The 18418-nt window shown below is 37.7% G+C and overlaps 1 protein-coding gene across 1 annotated transcript; it reads right to left on the reverse strand.

Moving 5' to 3' along the window:
- Positions 1–1657: 1657 nt before the first annotated feature.
- LOC306864365 (voltage-dependent calcium channel gamma-1 subunit-like) lies at positions 1658–11841 on the reverse strand (the record flags this gene model as incomplete). Its single annotated transcript, XM_079408355.1, has 4 exons — positions 1658–1890; positions 2744–2881; positions 5879–5953; positions 11601–11841. 4 exons carry the CDS (start codon positions 11839–11841, stop codon positions 1658–1660), a joined length of 687 nt encoding a protein of 228 aa, XP_079264481.1.
- Between the last annotated feature and the right edge of the window lie 6577 nt (positions 11842–18418).

An 18418-nucleotide genomic window follows, 5' to 3' on the forward strand; every position in this document is an offset into this window, starting at 1 on the left:
TACTCTTCACCATTTAATCAATCTCCCAAACACTTTTAACTATTCAACATCTTAAAGGGTTAGTTCACCCAAAAATGAAAATTCTGTCATTAATTACTCACCTTCATGTCGTTCTAAACCCCTAAGAGCTCCGTTCATCATCAGAACACAAATTAATATATTTTTGATGAAATCCGAGAGCTTTCTGACCCTGCATAGACAGCAATGCAACTGACACGTTCAAGGCCCAGAAAGGTAGTAAAGACACTGCTAAAATAGTCCATGTGACATCAGTGGTTCAACCGTAATTTTATGAAGCTACAAGAATGCATTTTGTGTGCAAAGAAAACAAAAATAGTGACGCATGCGTCCTTTTACTCTTATTTATGCGCGGCGGAGACTGACACGGAAGAGAAGAAATCACTGAATAAAGTTATTTTTGTTTTCTTTGCTCACAAAAAGTATTCTCGTAGCTTCATAACATTGCATTTGAAACACTGATGGACTATTTTAACAATGTCTTTACTACCTTTCTGGGCCTTGAACGTGTTAGTTGTGTTGCTGTCTATACAGAGTCAGAAAGCTCTCGGATTTCATAGAAAATATCTTTAATTTGTGTTCTGAAGATGAACGACGGTTTGGATTGACATGAAGGTGAGTAATTAATGACAGAATTTACATTTTTGGGTGAACTATCCCTTCAAATCTCCTTTTGTCCATTTGATTTTAAACCCTGGTTTATTGTGATTCTACTAGTCCAATATAGTGGAGTGCAATGCAGAATAATAAAGCTGTATGAATAACAGAATAAGCTCATTGAATATGCATGCGTATGAATGTTTTGTGGATTTCAGTCCGTCTATTAGTTTGAACTCTTTCTATAAGAGTATACTCATTTTATATACATATTAAATCCTTTTCTTCCTGGAAAATGGGCCAAACATACAATCAAATGAGAACGAGAATGTCCTTGCCTCTAAATTATGCCTCAAACCAGCAACAGGAAGTAGTAACTCATGGTTTTGTGGTGTGTCTTAAACTAAAGGCCATTGGCTAATAAAAAAAACGGGCGAGAACTGCAATATGTCCTGTCCCAACTACATCGACACAGAAAATGTTTGTGGAGTTGTCTCGAGGAAGATCGCTGAGATTCACTCGCTCAAAAGCAGGAAGTCCAAGTGTGATGCGTGTAAAGAACATAGCTTAAATTACCTGGGAAGTATAAACCTGTTCTAGTAAAGTTATTAGATTCACCTCACTTTAAAGTGCAATCTGAATATGCTGAAACTGGTCGTACAACAACAAATATCCATTGCTTATACTTTTATGGTCACCCATCATCACATTCAATGGAACGGTTTCAGAAATAACTGATTCTAAACTTTACATATTCTAAACAAGTCCTTAAATATACATTCTAAGCTGTCATCTATTGCATATAAGCATGCATGCACATAAAAATGTTTTCATATACCATAAAACATACAAAATTCATGTTAGATATTTCATATAGACTTTCTATCCCTTTAAATAATTCAACGTCTCTGTCAATGCTTAGTTAAAAATATCAATGCATCACTATCATCATCTACAAATGCAATGCATCATTATCATTCACTCTGCTAGTGTGACTCCTGTGTCAGTTGCGTTGCGCTCTTACTCTGTGGTCGACGCTACGCTAGTCTATGGACTCAGGGTCGGCGTCCATGCAGGTCTCCCAGGGGTTTCTGGGCATGTGTGGCATGGAGATGATGAGGAGGCTGATGCCGCTGAGGAAGAGGAGGGTGAAGGCGGCACAGGCGCAAGCGAAGGACCACGAATAGTAGTACTCGATCCATATGGTCTCGTCGCTGTCAATCATGCGTTTGACTGACTGCCTCATGATCTCCACCGAGATGACGATGCACAGACCTGTGAGGGTGAGGAAGGTCACAGAGGTTAAATGGAGAATAAAGATGGTGGTTTTGTGGTTGGTGTCGGGGGTTTCTAGACTATTGATTCACCGGCGTTAAATTACAACGTCCTGCAAGTCCTTGAGTACATATAAATGCTCACGGCTGCTTTCGACCTACAGGACACTTGACCAGTTGCTACCACATGAATGTAGCAAGCTGTAATCGTGATGGTGTCTTAAAATCACCCTTGTCAAAAAGAAGTGTGCTTAATTGTTGAATGTGCACTTGTAGTATACTTCACATCTTGAAAGTATAACTCTAAAAACTACTTGCCGATGATACTGATACACTTAAGTGAACTGAAAGAGACACACTTTCATGACACTTATGCACACACTTTTAAAAAATGCACTTTATAATAATATCAAATTAAAAGTTTGTAAGTCAATCATATTTAAAAAAAAATTGGCAATAAGTAATTATAAAATTACATACAAAGATGTACTTAAAGTCCTACTTAAGTGGGTCAAAAACTATGCTAAATGCATTTATATTATTGCAAATAATTGCATTAATAATGCTATTAAGTGTCAGAAAACATCAAATAAGTACTCCATAAATACTAAAAATATGCAAAAGTGTACTTCTTTTACACAAGGGTATCAACAACCACGAAAACTAATATAAATGCTAATAACATGTTTTCTTAGACATATAATATGGTAGTCGGCTCCATACCACAGTATTGTTTGAACTATGAATATTCAGTGTACATGAGAGAAGTAGGCCTATGGTACCAGTTAAATTACACAAAATGCTAAAAAAAAAAAAAAATTTAGAAGATATATTCCGTTTAACATAGTTCTTACCTGCAAAAGCAAAGAACATGCCAGCTGGTCTCAGCAGGTAGTCTCTGCCCTTCCCAAAAGCCCCCAGGAGGCAGAGACTGCCCAGGGTCATGAAGGCCAAACTGAAGATGGCAATGGCAGCAGCTGAGATGTTGTACTCTGACAGAAGGAAATCACACAGAGAGTCTGAGAGCGGATCAAAGCAAGACCTTGGGCCTCATTTATAAAATGTTGTGCAGAAACCATCCTAAATTTGATCTTACAATCATCTCTCGAATATGCATATGTGTGATTCATAGAATGAACGTACGAACAGAAAACACACGTACACGTCTCTTTCAGATATGAAATCTATGAATCACAAATGATCTTGAACTTGCACGCAACTGAATGGTTTCAGCTCTCTGCCTTGTAAACGACTCCTAATTAATGTCATTAACATGTAAAAGATCACCAGTCATCATCCAAAGTCTTTAATTTAGAACAGCGAGCTGCAAGAACAGCATACATTTTCAAAAACCTGCCGTATTCCGACAAGAAAACGTGCATACGTCTGCTCAGACCCTGATGTGACGCTAAGCACTTTTCCACGTCAAAGACAGTTTTTACAAATATGTGACCCTGGACCTCAAAACCAGTCATAAGTGTAAATTTTTCAAAATTGGTTTGTTATGATCGGACAATATTTGGCCGAGATACAACTATTTGAAAATCTGGAATCTGAGGGTGCAAAAAAATCTAAATACTGAGAAAATTGCCTTTAAAGTTGTCCAACTGAAGTTCTTAGCAATGCATATTACTAATCAAAAATTAAGTTTTAATATATTTATGGTAGGAAATGTACAAAATATCTTCTTGGAACATGATCTTTACTTAATATCCTAATGATTTTTGGCATAAAAGAAAAATGGATAATTTTTACCCGTACAATGTATTTTTGGCTATTGCTACAAATATAACTGTGCTGCTTAAGACTGGTTTTGTGTTCTCCAGAGTCACATATGAGCATTGGCGTGAATTTAAGCACACTTTATAATGGAGGCCCCGTGTCTTCCTGTCTTATGAGATCTTATGGCAACATTATTATTTAATAGTTTTTTAAAACGGCTTCAATTTGGTATACAGCTGTCACAGAGAATCCTACTTATATTACCACATCTAAACCTAATTCAGTATTTAACCCTCTAGTTGTGTTCGGACTCCTGTCACACTCGTGGTGTTCCCACGGACTCCAAACAACTGCTTATAAATCTGTCATTATGCTATATTATCACCAAATATTGGATTAATTCTTTTTGTCTTGTTTTCTTTCATTTAGGACTGGTTTTGTGTTTCTATTTTCATCTTATTAATCGTAGGCCTCATTTATCTGAAAGTAGGCACCTCATTTTTGGAGTGAATTTTTTTTTATTAATAATTTTTACAATATGAGATCAAAAATTATGAAAATGTTATGTTTCTCACACTAGTGTGCTTTAATGTTTAATCAGGATGTTGGCTTCTAAATGCTTTTATTTTGTACAAAATTGCACAAAGTCACACTTGTCAAAAATGACCGGCCATTGAAAGTGAATGGAGAAGTAAATCTGTGCTATGCTCTTTGCTATGCAGGCTAATCTGCTAGCATGCTAAAGGAAACAAAAAGAAAGAATATCGAATTTGACGATTTGTAGCGTTGTGTGTATTCTGATGTACGAGAGCTAAAATATAATTATTAAGAGTGTTGCTTTTAAAAGTAATGCATTACAATATTGCGTTACTCCCTAAAAAAGTAACTAATTACGTTACTTTTTATGGAAAGTAATGCGTTACATTAATTTTGCATTACTTTTTATGAGTGGTGCTTGATTGTTTGTGTTTAATATAAAAAGTTATATTTATAGCAAATGTAAAAGCCAGATATTTTGTTGTAAATTAAAAAGTAATGTGTTACTTTACTAGTTACTTGAAGAAAGTAATCTGATTACGTAACTCGCGTTACTTGTAATGCGTTACCCCCAACACTGATTATTAATAGTTTATTTCTTTCAAGGTTAAAAAGGTTGGATTCCTAACGAGGCCTGAATGAGAATCCAAGCTTACAATAACTGTACGTGTTTGATAGGTTTATGTTTATTTGTCCAAATTCATTTGTTGTTAATGTTTTTATTGCGGCTGCTGCTTCACTAAAAGAGCTTGCATTCACCAAACAACTCACTGCACCTTGTATTCACAAGTAGATCATTCAAGGATGACTTCATCTACTCTGCTAATTCAGATGATCTGGCTAATCAGTCTGACCTCTAGACTAATGTTGCGTTTAACGTGTCATTAATTAGTAATACAGACAGATCAATAGCGTGAATGAGTATTGACATTTTAGGATGTGGCTCAGGAAATGTGTGGCGATGAAGCATTTGTGCTTTGCTTCACGTCTCGCTTTATTCAGCACTTTATCAAGTTCAGACAAGGCTTTATTCCACTTTAACTCAATGACCGAGCTAGAGCGTGAAATAGCAAAGATGCGCTCTGCTCAAGTAGGCAGAAAATGTAATGCCAGTGGCCATATTTGGTTGCCAGATTGCACTGCCTGAGATCGGTGGACATTATGTCTAACTGAGAGCTAAGAGCAAGGTATTTACTGTATATAGCATAACTTTTAAAAATAATAGATATGTTGGGAACAGTACTTGCATATGCAAAACTGTTGTTATGTATTACTAAGTCGTTCAGAGGGTCACTCCTTCATTGCAAGTTAACGGGATTGGTTTAACATTTATTGGGCAAAGTAAAATTGCTTGGGAAAGCAGAATCATTCATGTCTGTTGTGTAAACATGGATGGGCAATGCTGTTTTTTTTGGATTACGTAACCAGATACCAAAAAATAGGTCTTTGTAATTAGATTATATTACATTTAAAAATACTTGTAATCTGACTACAGTTACTTTTTATTGATTTTTGGTCTTTAATTTTTCGAGTTTTGGTTAATGGTCACATGACATGCAGGTAAACAGATGGAATGTTTTTAGAAAATGTATTATTTTGATTGTCAAATTAAAATCAATCATTTCAAAAAAACATTTAACAAATTTTATTTGATTTCCTCCATCTCTGCTTGGTTTTAAGTGGAAACCTTCGCATTATCCACACATGATTTCAAAGGGGGAAAACCTTACCTTTCTGAGTCTTTACTTCAAAAACTTCAGCCTCTTCCCCTGATGTGAAGTGTTTGAAGTAGGAGCAGTTCTTGACTGCAAAACAAGATGAAAACATTGATTGTAGCTGAGGGTTGCAGGTGCTGCCGTAGCCTGTAATTACGATGCAGCCAAACTACCAATGAGCCCACTTGACATTTTCTCCAGAGACATAGCCGGGTGCTCGAAAACAAGCCAGGCATTCTTGTGCGTCCATCGAATGGATCATGATTTCTGAATTATGTGTGGAGAGCATGTGATTACATTGTGCAAGCTTTCTTGCTGGTAGGATCCTGAAAGTGTGCACAATTTGTATGTGCTTTTTGGACCGGAAGGCAAATTAGCTGATGAAATGTAACATTTCCTACCATTATTTAGCCTTAACAAAACAACACTTTGTATTGCGCATGCCTAATACCCCACCCCCCAAATGGGCTAATTAACAGAAATGAGCTTCTCGCCTATGTATTCATCAGGTTACAGGTCCACAAAATCGCGAAATGATTCCTCGCTCTCGTATCTCCCAGGGCAATGGGGAAAGTCATGTTATATAAGAGTTCATACGGTAGGAACCTCATCTTTAGATTAAACTCATAAAGCAACCTCAGCGTCCCCTGTGCCGGGAGAAAGACTGACAGAGGAGCTTTTTGTTACGCTGGACCAAGAATCTCTAGCACAAGCGGGGGGTTGGGGGAGGTTACCTAGCAACAGGCTGGTCTTAGCTTTATTAGTAAAGGCAGACTGACAGCGGTGAGGGGTTGGGATGCATCGTGCCATGCTGCTTTAGACCGTGATTTACTCAGCTTATTTGACTATTCCCATCACAGGCCCTTAGCGCAAGCTGTTGTGGCCTCTGAGAGCCTTTGGCCATAATGTTTGGTGCCATGTGTGGGCTAATACACGTGTTGAGTCGTGGTCAGTTGTGTAGCCCTGCATTAGCATTTCAATACCCTCAACCCACGATGCGAGACTTGATTTAATTCTGTTTCGAGCCCTTTGCGGCAATAGAGAGTTGTCGAGTGTGTATTGTGGAGATTCATTGACATCCTTCCATGTTATCCTAGTCTTTTTATGTCCTCTTCACCTGCCTTGCTTCGGTAGGCCTGTCAGCATCCTTCATCCATCTGACAGAGATATACAAGGACAGAGCGATCACAAATCAGTCCCAGATACAAATCTGTCATTTTTTTCTCCTGTCATGTATCGAATGCGAGACCTGTGCCATGCGCCTTGCTCTGCATGTAGGCAGATCTGTTTTTCAGCATTATTGTACCTAAAGCTCAAAAAGAACAGCGTGAGTCTTTTCAGTTCAGCTGCACGACCGCACAAAACGAGGAACCGAAAATAGCGATTTGGGGCGTATCATTGACCTCGCAGTTTTGTTAATGGAAGCACTTATTTCAGGGAGGAGGTCGATTGCTGGGTTGCAGTGGCTGTCATATTAGTTTTTTACATCTTGATTAAAGCTCCCTCCCTTTCATGGCCCAAGCAAACAGACCACCGGGCCTGGCAGGTTTTCGAGCACCGTGAGGCAGCTGTGCTGCTTTTATTTTGGTAAATATGGAGCAGTGGCTCAAGAAAACAGAGGTGTCCTCTTTTGTCCACTTGTAGAGTGACCGTTAGATTCTGGGTCAATGTGAGAGGAGGAGGACACATTTAAAGCAGCTAACCCGCTAAGGGTGCTCATATCTGGGTCACACAAGGGAAGGCTTCCTCCGGGGCCTCTGTGCCTTTGCAGAAGTTTGGCTGACAAACTGAGATAAAGCCCCTGCAACAAAAAGGTATTAAAGGAATAGTTCATCCAAAAATAACAACTCTGTCATTAACCTCATCATTACCCTCATGTTGTTCAAAACAAATTACTTTCTTTCTTCGGTGGAGCACAAAAAAATATTCACAATGGATCTTCACGCAACTCTTTTTTAACACAACGAACAAATGCTGTGACTAGGGACCTTCAAGTTCCACAAATGACAAAAGCGCACCACTGAAGTACTGTAAGGGGCCGTTCACACAGAATGTGTCTTTGCGTCTAAAAACGCGTGACGCAGTGCTCAGGAATGGTTTCGAAAAAACGCAGCGCTGATTGTCTCTTCCGTCATGTTGCCGTCAAATAAAACAGTTGCCATACCAACTTGCTACTGTAAACAAAATCTTGCAACCCTGGGGTCTTCTGATTGGTCCACAAGACTAGAATTGAAGAGTGGTGCTTTGTGTAAAAATTCTTTTAACTTGACATTACATCGGATGCTAAATTTAGTTTTACATGGTGTTTGCGTATAAATGTGTCTTAACAGTGTGTGGACACAACCACCTTACAATGATAAAAATTAATTCACTCCTTTTTTATCCCCCCAAAAACTAAACAGTCTTAATTATCAAGCCGCATACTGCTCAAGCCCCGCCCACAACCGCTGACAGACTGTCCTGTATTAGCATATTTCCGCCCTCGGCCAGTATGCTGTCCGCCATTTTCTCCACGCTCAAGCAGCTATAGTGACAACAATGTCTCGTAAGCAGTGCTGGTGTTTTGTAGTTGGATGTAAAAGTGAACATAAGAATCCCAACATCAGAGCCACTGAGGACGCAGTGGATTCGTTTTGTTTATGATGGTAATGGACCACCGAATACAGAAAAAACGCAAGAGAGGGGTGGGTAAAAAAGCACATTTGTCCCCTTAAAAAACACATCACTCATAAGCGAGGAGCTGAAAAAGACGTGAGTACAACAGTCATACGCATCCGTCTAGCATGTTTACATAGAAAAACAATGGAAAAGTAGCGCATTGGAATGGAAAAACACGTTCTGTGTGAATTGCCCCTAATAGTAGTTCATATGACTTGTGTGCTGTAAGCCTTTTGAAGCCATATGATAACTTTCTGTGATGAACAAACTGAAGTTTAAGTCATTTACTGAAAATCTTGATACAGTGCTTTTGGTAACAATAACAAGATACAATACCATCTGCTATCCTGCCATGACACATCTTGATGCATCTAACATTCTTCAAAATATCTTCTTTTGTCTTCCACAGAAGAAAGAAAGTCATACATTTCTTTAAACAATTATATCCCACAATACTGTATCAGAATCCACTGAGTGGTTCCATTTTCAAGTTGTTTCAAGCCACTTGAAATGGCTGTTTTAACATAATTAACAGCACTGGGAAGATCGAGAGACATTTTAACAGACCTAAGTGTTGAATGAGTGTGAAATGCTAGATTCCCTCGAAGAACTTGATGAGTCTCGCCAACACTCATAGCTCTTATTTTCCCTCTGTGAGAAGCAGGTCTGGGAGTGAAGCCAAGAATCATTGAGCAAGCCGGAATATAGCTGCTTAAATGCTAATGTTTTGGCTTATGGCTTCTTCTGTGCAATTCAAGAGGCTATCCAAATCTAACCACTCCCCAGGCAGTTGTGTTTGCAGTGTGAACTGGGCCACAGCTTGTCTCATAGGCCGTCGTTTTAAACGGCTGTGCTCTTCAAGGTGTCCGTGGAGCCTCAGGGTTAGGTGCTTTCCAACCCTTGCCAGCACAAGTTCTGCCACCGGGGCAGGAATATCAGTAGGTGTCTGCCAAGACTGCAATCCTCCACCTGATTGAACTGCTTATCTCCTAATGGTCTAAAATGAGAGCTCTGGGGTTGGGTTGGAGAATTCTCATGCTGCACATCAGTAAACTGTGCTGGTACTGTACAGTGTCATACGGGAAATGTTTGAAAAAGCACAGATTTTGTTCATTCTTACTGATATTGACTTTAACTAATAATCTGACCTCTGAAATTATATTTTAGATCTGAGGGAATAATGGCTAGTCTGCGTTATTGATTATCTGAATTTTGACTATCGGCATAAAGTCTACCACACACTAAAGCTTATTCCAGTCAAGAACCACTCACTTTTGGCCCACCACTGTTTTTACATGATGCTTAAGTGTGGCTAAATTTCAAATATCCCTGAGAGCCGTGTTGAAAAAAACAGTATATGCTGGTGAGGTATGTTTTGAAGCATGGTAGCTGGTTTGAACTGGTTTAAGCTGGTCATTTGCTGGTCCTAAGCAACTAGCTCCTGCTCAGGACCAGCTCATAACCAGCTTATAACCAGCTCAGGACCAACAAAAAAATCAGCTAAAACCCACTGACATGCTTCAAAACATACCTAACCAGCATATGCTGGTTTTTTCAACAGGGAGTAGTGCAATGCACATGTATTTAAGGACAACTAATGTATTTGCAACAAGGTCTTAAAACTCTTAACTTTTCAAAGACCACAGCTCAAAGCAACTAGTTAAGCAAGCAAACCCTTGACTCCTTCTCTTCAGAAGTTTTCATTATAGCAGCCTTGTTTCCTTGAGGACTGGCAAAAACCTGTGCACCATTGTGCAAAATTTTGATTTCCGGAAATTGCATAAAGCCAATCAGATTTGAGCTTGCTGCTTTTGGAAAGCTCTTGCCATTTTGTGTGAATATACCTCAGATGAATGAGTCTTCAGTACATAAATGGTCCAATAGCATAGAGACTACATTCTGAGGCTGACGTTGATGAGATTTTGCGCACAGTTGTAAACATGTCTAAGATAAATAACTTTGATGGAGAATTGGAACTGTAGGCTGTTGTCATTTTGCCTTCAACATTCATGGTTGATTTTAAATCTTGGGGCCTTGCTTAAGGAGGAGATCCTACCCAGACATTCACAGGAACACATGGAGGGACGGATCGCTCTGTTTATCCCGACAGTTCTTCCTGATGTATGACAAGAGGATCCTGGTCTTACTGCGCCCTGGATTACACAGGTGGCAGCCTGGATCCAATTACTTTTTTTTACCCTAGTTTTTGTGTGGTTTCTGAGCCCTCCATTCCATTTATCCACTTAATACTATGATCTTTTTGTGTGACATTTGATCTATAACCTGCCATCTGCCTTGCAAATGTTGACATAAGTATATCTGCAGAATGCAGTTGATGGTTATTTGTCAGGAACAGAAGGTATCAAGGCAGATATTCAGTGCTCTGTCAATGAAAGCATACAGTTTTTACTGTCATACAAGTGAATTGCATTTACTTTTTCATACTCTTTTCTTCTTCTTCTCAATCTGTTTGACCTCATGAGCTTGGGTGTAGGAAAGAAATGAGGCTGATCCGTCCCAAGAGCAGCGTAAAGAACGTTCGAGTTATTTCCTGTGTCCCACAGGTAGATTCAGCTCATCTGCCTTTCCATTAATTCAAATCCACAGATCTGCTCGTAAATCACCTTACAGCCTTAAACAACCCAATGACATCAGAAACTGCAAATCAACGCCCGTTCAATCATTAGCGCTCTGGTCAATGACCTCACTAAGCAATTTAAAAACGACGCAATTAAAATAAACCCTTAATGCAATTTGAGGAACAGACTCCCACCTAAATTGTGAATTAAGTTTTGAATTTAGAGAAGAAAACTTTTCACCTTGAACTGGAAATATTCACGAAATCTCTGTGATGTGATGTCTGAGAGACAGTGTGGCATCTGAAATAGTTCAAGGGGAAGTATGCCTGACTTGGCTTCTTCTGCTCCCCAATTTCGTTACAAAACTTAAGATGAATGAGGTGCTATTCCAAAATCTTCACACAGAAGACAGATCCATGCCTCTGGGCTATATCGGACGACACGGCTGGACATGTGCTAATGACGGTCATGAGAAATAACTTGGATGTGAACTTCCTTACCTCCTGGCAGGCTGATAGGGCCACAGCCTTTACCCTGAGGGTCTTCCTCCATAATGAAGATACTCTTTTTACACAGCCTCCAGAGTCCGAAGTGGGCCGCTTCGCAGGTGGTGTTGAGCCGCTCCACCCTGGGACTCAGCACCGCCCAGTGGTCCGTCACCACCGCCGCCAACATGGACGAGATGCCCACCAGGATAACCAGGAAGGTGATCTTCACCTTGGTCTTCTTGTCCTCCAGCATGGTGGCCTCCGAAGATAAGTTTGAAAGTGTCTCTGCCCTTTAATTAACGCCTTGGTTTAGTTTACTTCTCAGGCATTAAGGGAAATGTAAAAGTCACACGGCAAGCTTCTATCTCTTCACTCCAGCTCGCTGTCCACAAATCTTTGCTTCTGCTTGGAAAAAGAGGCCAGATGATAGTGCTCTAGTTTTCTCTCTCTCTCTCCCTCCCTGTAAGACTCCCTACTTTTAGACCTGCCTTCATGATGTAGGCTGGAAAAGTTTATTAACTAATATTGTAAAATCTGCAGCTCGCGTAGAGGAAATACAGAAATGAACAACACAAGTCTGACAAGCCAGAGGTGCTCATGTCTTAGTTTGTGTACTGGCTAATGTCTTAGACCATTAGGACATGTGATTGCTTGCATAATAATGAATAAACAGCCAGATGATGCCATTTTCTTTTTAAGTTTCCCTATCTGTCAGAAATAAAATAATTTAATAATATCCTATTTGAGATTTGGTAATGAACTAGTCATCCGTCCAGGGTGTTTCTATGCTTTCGGCCTGAGACACTGGAATACTCTCCAGCAACCCTGTTTCGAGATTTTAATGGATGGATGGAATTTTTTTTTTTTTTCCATTGAATTATTTCAGGATGTAAAAAAATGTAACTAATACATCAATGTCAACATGTGATGTGGCTTGGCTTACCAATAAATCATCTTTGTTTCGAGCAGCACTAACATTACGTCAAAACATCACTGGGAAAGACGTTTAAAATGTACTGAATTTCATTTTCATCTTGCATGATGTGATGTTGATGGCTTGTTGTATTCATTATCCTTGTGCCTTGCTTTTCCAAAGTAGTTTAATTATTTCCTGTGCTACTGTTGCTCGCTGGATCCGAGAGGCTCATGGGAAATTTCCTTTCATTAGTAGATGATCTACTTTCCACCGTCAGTGAGTGCGAGAGGCTGTATCTATACCTGGGTATCAAAATGGTTTTGAGTTTCAGGAGGAGATTAAGTCTCTCATTGTTAGCTTTTATTTTTTTTTTATGTTTTTAAATATTGCTAAGTTTTCTGTTTAATATAAAGAGTTATTAGTAGCACTTCCAATGTCAAGCATCACTATTACTATTGTTAATGCTTAGAGTTAGTGTTATGGACAAGCAAAATTTGGTAACACTTCCAATTTATGGCAATTTATGTTGAAGTAGGGACTATCTTGAGAATATCATAGAGGCCTAGGGTGGGCTGTTTCTGTAAGAAATAACATAGTAATCATCCAACCAATCAGAACAGCTTAACAACCACCTCTTCAATCAAAATTAACCATGGTTTTGTTTGTTACACTTTGTTACACTAACCATAGTTAAACCATGGTATTCATAGTAAAACTGTGGTTAATCAAATTGTAAACAACCCTCCAGGAAAACAACAACAACAAAAACACATGGTTACTACACTTATACTCTAATAAAACCATGGTTTTCATAATTTTGTCAGTACACGTCAAGCACAATTTACATTTTGTTCAGAAATCGTACAAATCGTAAATATGTTAAGTGACTTAAATGGTAATAATCATATAATATATTTACAATATATTTAGCAGTCATTTGAAAAGTTAATAGTGACGTATAAAGATGACCAGGGTCTTTTATTTCAGGGTCAGGGTATATATTCAGGGTTACATTAATATAAACAATGTTGCTACTGTGTACTAATTCATTTCCAATTAGGCTTGATATCGGAATAGTCAACAGAAAGTCAGTTCTTCTATTATTCTTCTATCAATTAATAAAAAACTGAAATAAGAACTTTAGGTAGACAGATAGAGATAAAAGTAATATTTAAAAGATATAAAATAGCACAAATTAAGTACAACACAGATGTATGTGCACTCTCTTGATGCCAAGCACACACACTCACACACACACAGATCATTCTGCATGCTATTAAGAATGCTTAAATCTTTCATTGTGCTGTAATATTTCTAATATCCAGAATTGCCTTTTGTAATATTTAAATGTACTGTAATGTTTTAATAAAGCAAAATTAAATATTTATAGAGCTGGGGTACTCAAATTGAATGAACATGGACTTAGACTCTGACATTTTGGATGCAGACATTTTTCAGAGTACAGACGAATGTCATGTGTAATATAAGATAACATAAAAATAAAAAATAAGAAACAACATCTAAAAAAAAACATTAATAGCCTAAACGCCTACCACTGACTTGACCTGACTGGAAAAGGTGAACTCAGACCCAACACTACCAATTTCTATCTATGATTATACGTGATGGTACTTGATATCATAGTACTGAAAGATTAATTGTAAAGAATACAGTGGTAGTACTATGGTACTATGGTTGCAGATCATTACTCCCATAGATGTCAGTGTAAGATAAACATACTAGAACGTTCTCCACTTGAGTTACCCTTATGTGTTAATAATGTAGCATAACATAAACCAACGTCTAAGTCTGAGCTTTTTATAAAATGCTGTGGCCCACTTATCAAGACTCTGGCCCATTTTCTTTTCTTTGGTGACAAGTCTTTCGCCGCTTTCTGTTTTTACGCAAAACACATGTCAAAAATGGCACACGGCAAAATTGGACTGAAAAGAGCAGCTATCCTGAAATAAGAGGTTACTGTTCAGGAACTACACCCTGGGCCTGATGTATGTTGTGTAAATAATGGTAGACACATTCATTGAGATGGAGAGCTCTCTTAAAGTTATTTCTCATCCGCAGGCTCTGCGTGGTAGCTAGGATACGACAGGGATTTAGATGTTTGGCAGAGGTTGAACGCCGCTGGGTTTCCAAACACGCCACTCATGCTTCAGTCTTTCAGGGATTTTTAAATAAGAAGCACAACTTATTTCATAACAACACTGAGCATTTACATCCACAATAGGCAGCTACATTTATCCCAGCTTATTCAGTATTATTGTTCTGATGGGGGATAGAATTCAGTCCCTTTATTGTTGTTTTCCATGTAAAGGTCATGATTGCATGTCTGTATTCTGGCCTTGAAAAGATCATTTACAGCTATTCTCAAAATAACTCAAAGCTCGTTTCATTATTAAATATCAATTCGGATCACTTATAAATAGACTCTGACATTTTTACTGTATTGATGCTGTTTTTATCTTTTCATTCACCTCCACTTATGATGTCTAAAATATACTGAGGACCACCACATTTATGTCAGTTGTTTCCCAGTCTAAAGTGTTAAATCGTGAAAATGGGTTATGTACTCATTCTAATTAGAAAGTTGTTTCTGTTATAGCTGTGAGCGACAATGGAATAGGCTGTTAAAATTGGGTTGCCAAATGATGTGTTTTTGCCTACTATCTGCGGGTGACATTTAAAAATGGAGAAGCAGGTTTTTTGACAAGTAACACTGTGATTTGATTCTTTTTGATGATTCTTTATTATAAACTGTATGTAAATTCAATGAGGCATTTGTTTAGGAGTCAAATTGAGATTTGAATGATGTAGGATTAAATCAAAATGAACCTTATTAACAGTCTTAATACATTCCTGTTCTTCCTGGTGAAAGTCTTATCACTGCATTTTCAAAAAAAAAAACGTATTTTCTGTTGACACCACTTTGTTACAAACAATTCTGGATGGATAAAACCAAAACCCCTTTGCTTTTCATATTATTGAATACGCTGTTTTACACCGAAATGTCAAAACATTCATGAGATGTAAATGGCGATCCAAATTGATAGTCTAACCAGAAACACAAGGCTAAATAGCAATTGTGTTTGAACGGAGCCAGTTCACCATTTACTCACCCTCAAACTCACTTTACTTCTTGTGATGTTTAGTAGAATTTCCAAGCTACACTTTTCCACATAAATGATGATGACTATATTGTTTCTAATGCTAAATTATACTTAAATGATAGCTTACTATGAACATTGGCATTAATCTCATTTGTAGTTTTTGCCTGACTCAGGACCCTTATAAAGAAGAATACTTTAGCATACTTTAAAATGAAAAGAGAATAAAAAAGAATATAATTAAATGTGAACTGAATGTAATTTCTCTTGTATTTCTTTATGAATGCAAATGTGTAATGATAAAGTTGCAATTTAGTACACATATATTTACTGTAGTTATTTTTAATAGTATTTTAGTATTTAACTATGCTTTAGTATGTTAGTCAACACATCAAAATAAGTATTTCTTTAAAACCTGCCAAAATATTATTAAAACATGATTTTAAATGCACTTTTAGGTGTCTTAAGAAACATATTCTTCAAGTATAGTCTGATGTGTAAGTACAATGTCCTTTTTATTTAATTATTATAATATCTGCAAGTACCATTTTTTAAAAATATACTTTTATGATTTGAAGTAGACTACAAGGGCACATTCAATACAATTAAGTGCACTTCTTTTAAGAAACTACGGTGGCAGAGAGAGCTCAACGCGCTGCAACTTCAGAAAACACATGCAAATAGGAAAAGCACCAGCAAATCAAGAAAGCATCTTCATCAATTTGACAGCAGGTGGTGCAAATACTCACAGCACAACCAAATAAAGAATTATATTTGCAGCGCGTTTTTTTGTTTTGTTGTGTTATGAGTATTTGCAGTGCGTTTCTTTATTTGGTTGTTTTGTGTGCATTTGCAGCGTGTGTTGTCAAACTGACAAAGTTGTTTTCTTAATTTGCAGGTGTTTTTTTTCTATTTGCAGTGCGTTTCTTTATTTGGTTGTTTTGTGTGCATTTGCAGCGTGTGTTGTCAAACCGACAAAGTTGTTTTCTTAATTTGCAGGTGTTTTTTTTTCTATTTGCAGTGCGCTTCTTTATTTGGTTGTTTTGTGTGCATTTGCAGCGTGTGTTGTCAAACTGACAAAGTTGTTTTCTTAATTTGCAGGTGTTTTTTTCTATTTGCAGCACGTTGAGCTCTATCAGCCACCGTACAGACCCTGATGTTTAAGGGTCACAAGCAACAGATGAAAAACATTGCGCCCAGTCTGTCACAATCATCGTCAACGCAGCAGCATCTTCACCTCTGTGTGACACCGTTGCACCGCACAGCTGGGAAACCGATCTCCAATCGCCGATACAAAAGTTCACTTTGCCGAGCGTGTTGCAAGTACATGATAGCCACAATGCAAAATCAATCTCATCTTGTCGCGAGTGTTTCATTAGGCTCCTTTGAATTCAAATAAATGGTTAACAATTTGATTGTTTTAAATGCGTTAGCTTCCAAATGGAAAGATAATGGTGATTGGTTTCAGATTATATGCAAGGCTGAAGGAGGAGGTGAATAGACTGTATGCATTTCCTAATGACAGGCAATATTATTCAAGCTAAATTAGATTACCCAAACCCTCAGGGCCATCTCCATAAAGGTCACTGAAAATAGAACTGTCGCATACCAAATCGGTTTGTACCATTCTCCATCAGCTTTGATCTGTGCCACAGACACGATGGGCAGTAATGTGGCAGAACACGGCTGATCAGGGCCATTCAGATGGACTAATTTCTTAATACTGAGTAAACAGACGGTTAATGAAGACTATTAGAGAGGATGGAGACAAACAAGGTCAAAGATTGTACCATTACAGAATAAGAATGTCATGGTGAAGAATATTTTCCTTCTAGCAATGTTTGTATTGTTTCATTATTTAAAAAGACACAATCTTACATGCACACAGATGTAAAACAGTTTGATTTGAGACTTAAGGCAGATTCGGAGTATTTGATATTTTCAAATTTCTAAAGAAAATGTGACTGGTGCTTGCCCAGATTGTTGCTGTTGGGTTGACCCAATTTAAAATATATTCTGGTCAAAAGATATGACATTTTATTGATGTACAAGAAAAAATATTAAGTCTGATCTCAATGGAAGCTTGTTTCTGTTACAGAATAAAAAATACATTTTATGTCACTATTCAGAATAATTTTTCTCACAAATCTGTTTATATTTCACAATTTGGATCTTTTTCACCGAATTGAGCAAAAGAAGTCAGTTATAAGCATGCAGCAAGACTTTTTTTTTTCTCAGAATTACAAATTTATATCCAAAAAAAGTTTATATCTTAATGTCTGTGATAAACTCGCAATAACACTTTTCTTAACAATAAGAATTTCTCAGTCTTGTCAGAACAAAAGTGATTGTTTGATATATAAACAAAGTTGCAATGAAATAGTTGCAATTACCTTTTAAATTTTAATATTTTTGGTGCAAATACTCTTCAGTAGATCTCTTAGAATAGTAAAAGCACACTTCTCTTTAACATGTTACATAATTTGAGGTATAATTCATGTTTGAAGCACAAAGGGTGCAGGACGAGAATATTCACATTAAAGGGACAGTTCACCCAAAAATGAAAATTTTGTCATCATTTACTCACCTTCAAGTAGTTCCAAACCTGTATGAATTTCTTTGTTCTGCCGAAGAAAGTTTGTAACCAGGCTGTTTTGGGGCACCGCTGACTTTCATATAGGGCTGTACGATTAATCAGAAAAAAATCGCGATCTCGATTCATACATAAATGCGATCTCATTTCTAAATGACGGCGATTCACTTCAGTGTATTTCCCTGCATTCAGATCATGCTGC

This window comes from Barbus barbus (genome assembly GCF_936440315.1).
Source record: "Barbus barbus genome assembly, chromosome: 4".
Taxonomy (NCBI): domain Eukaryota; kingdom Metazoa; phylum Chordata; class Actinopteri; order Cypriniformes; family Cyprinidae; genus Barbus; species Barbus barbus.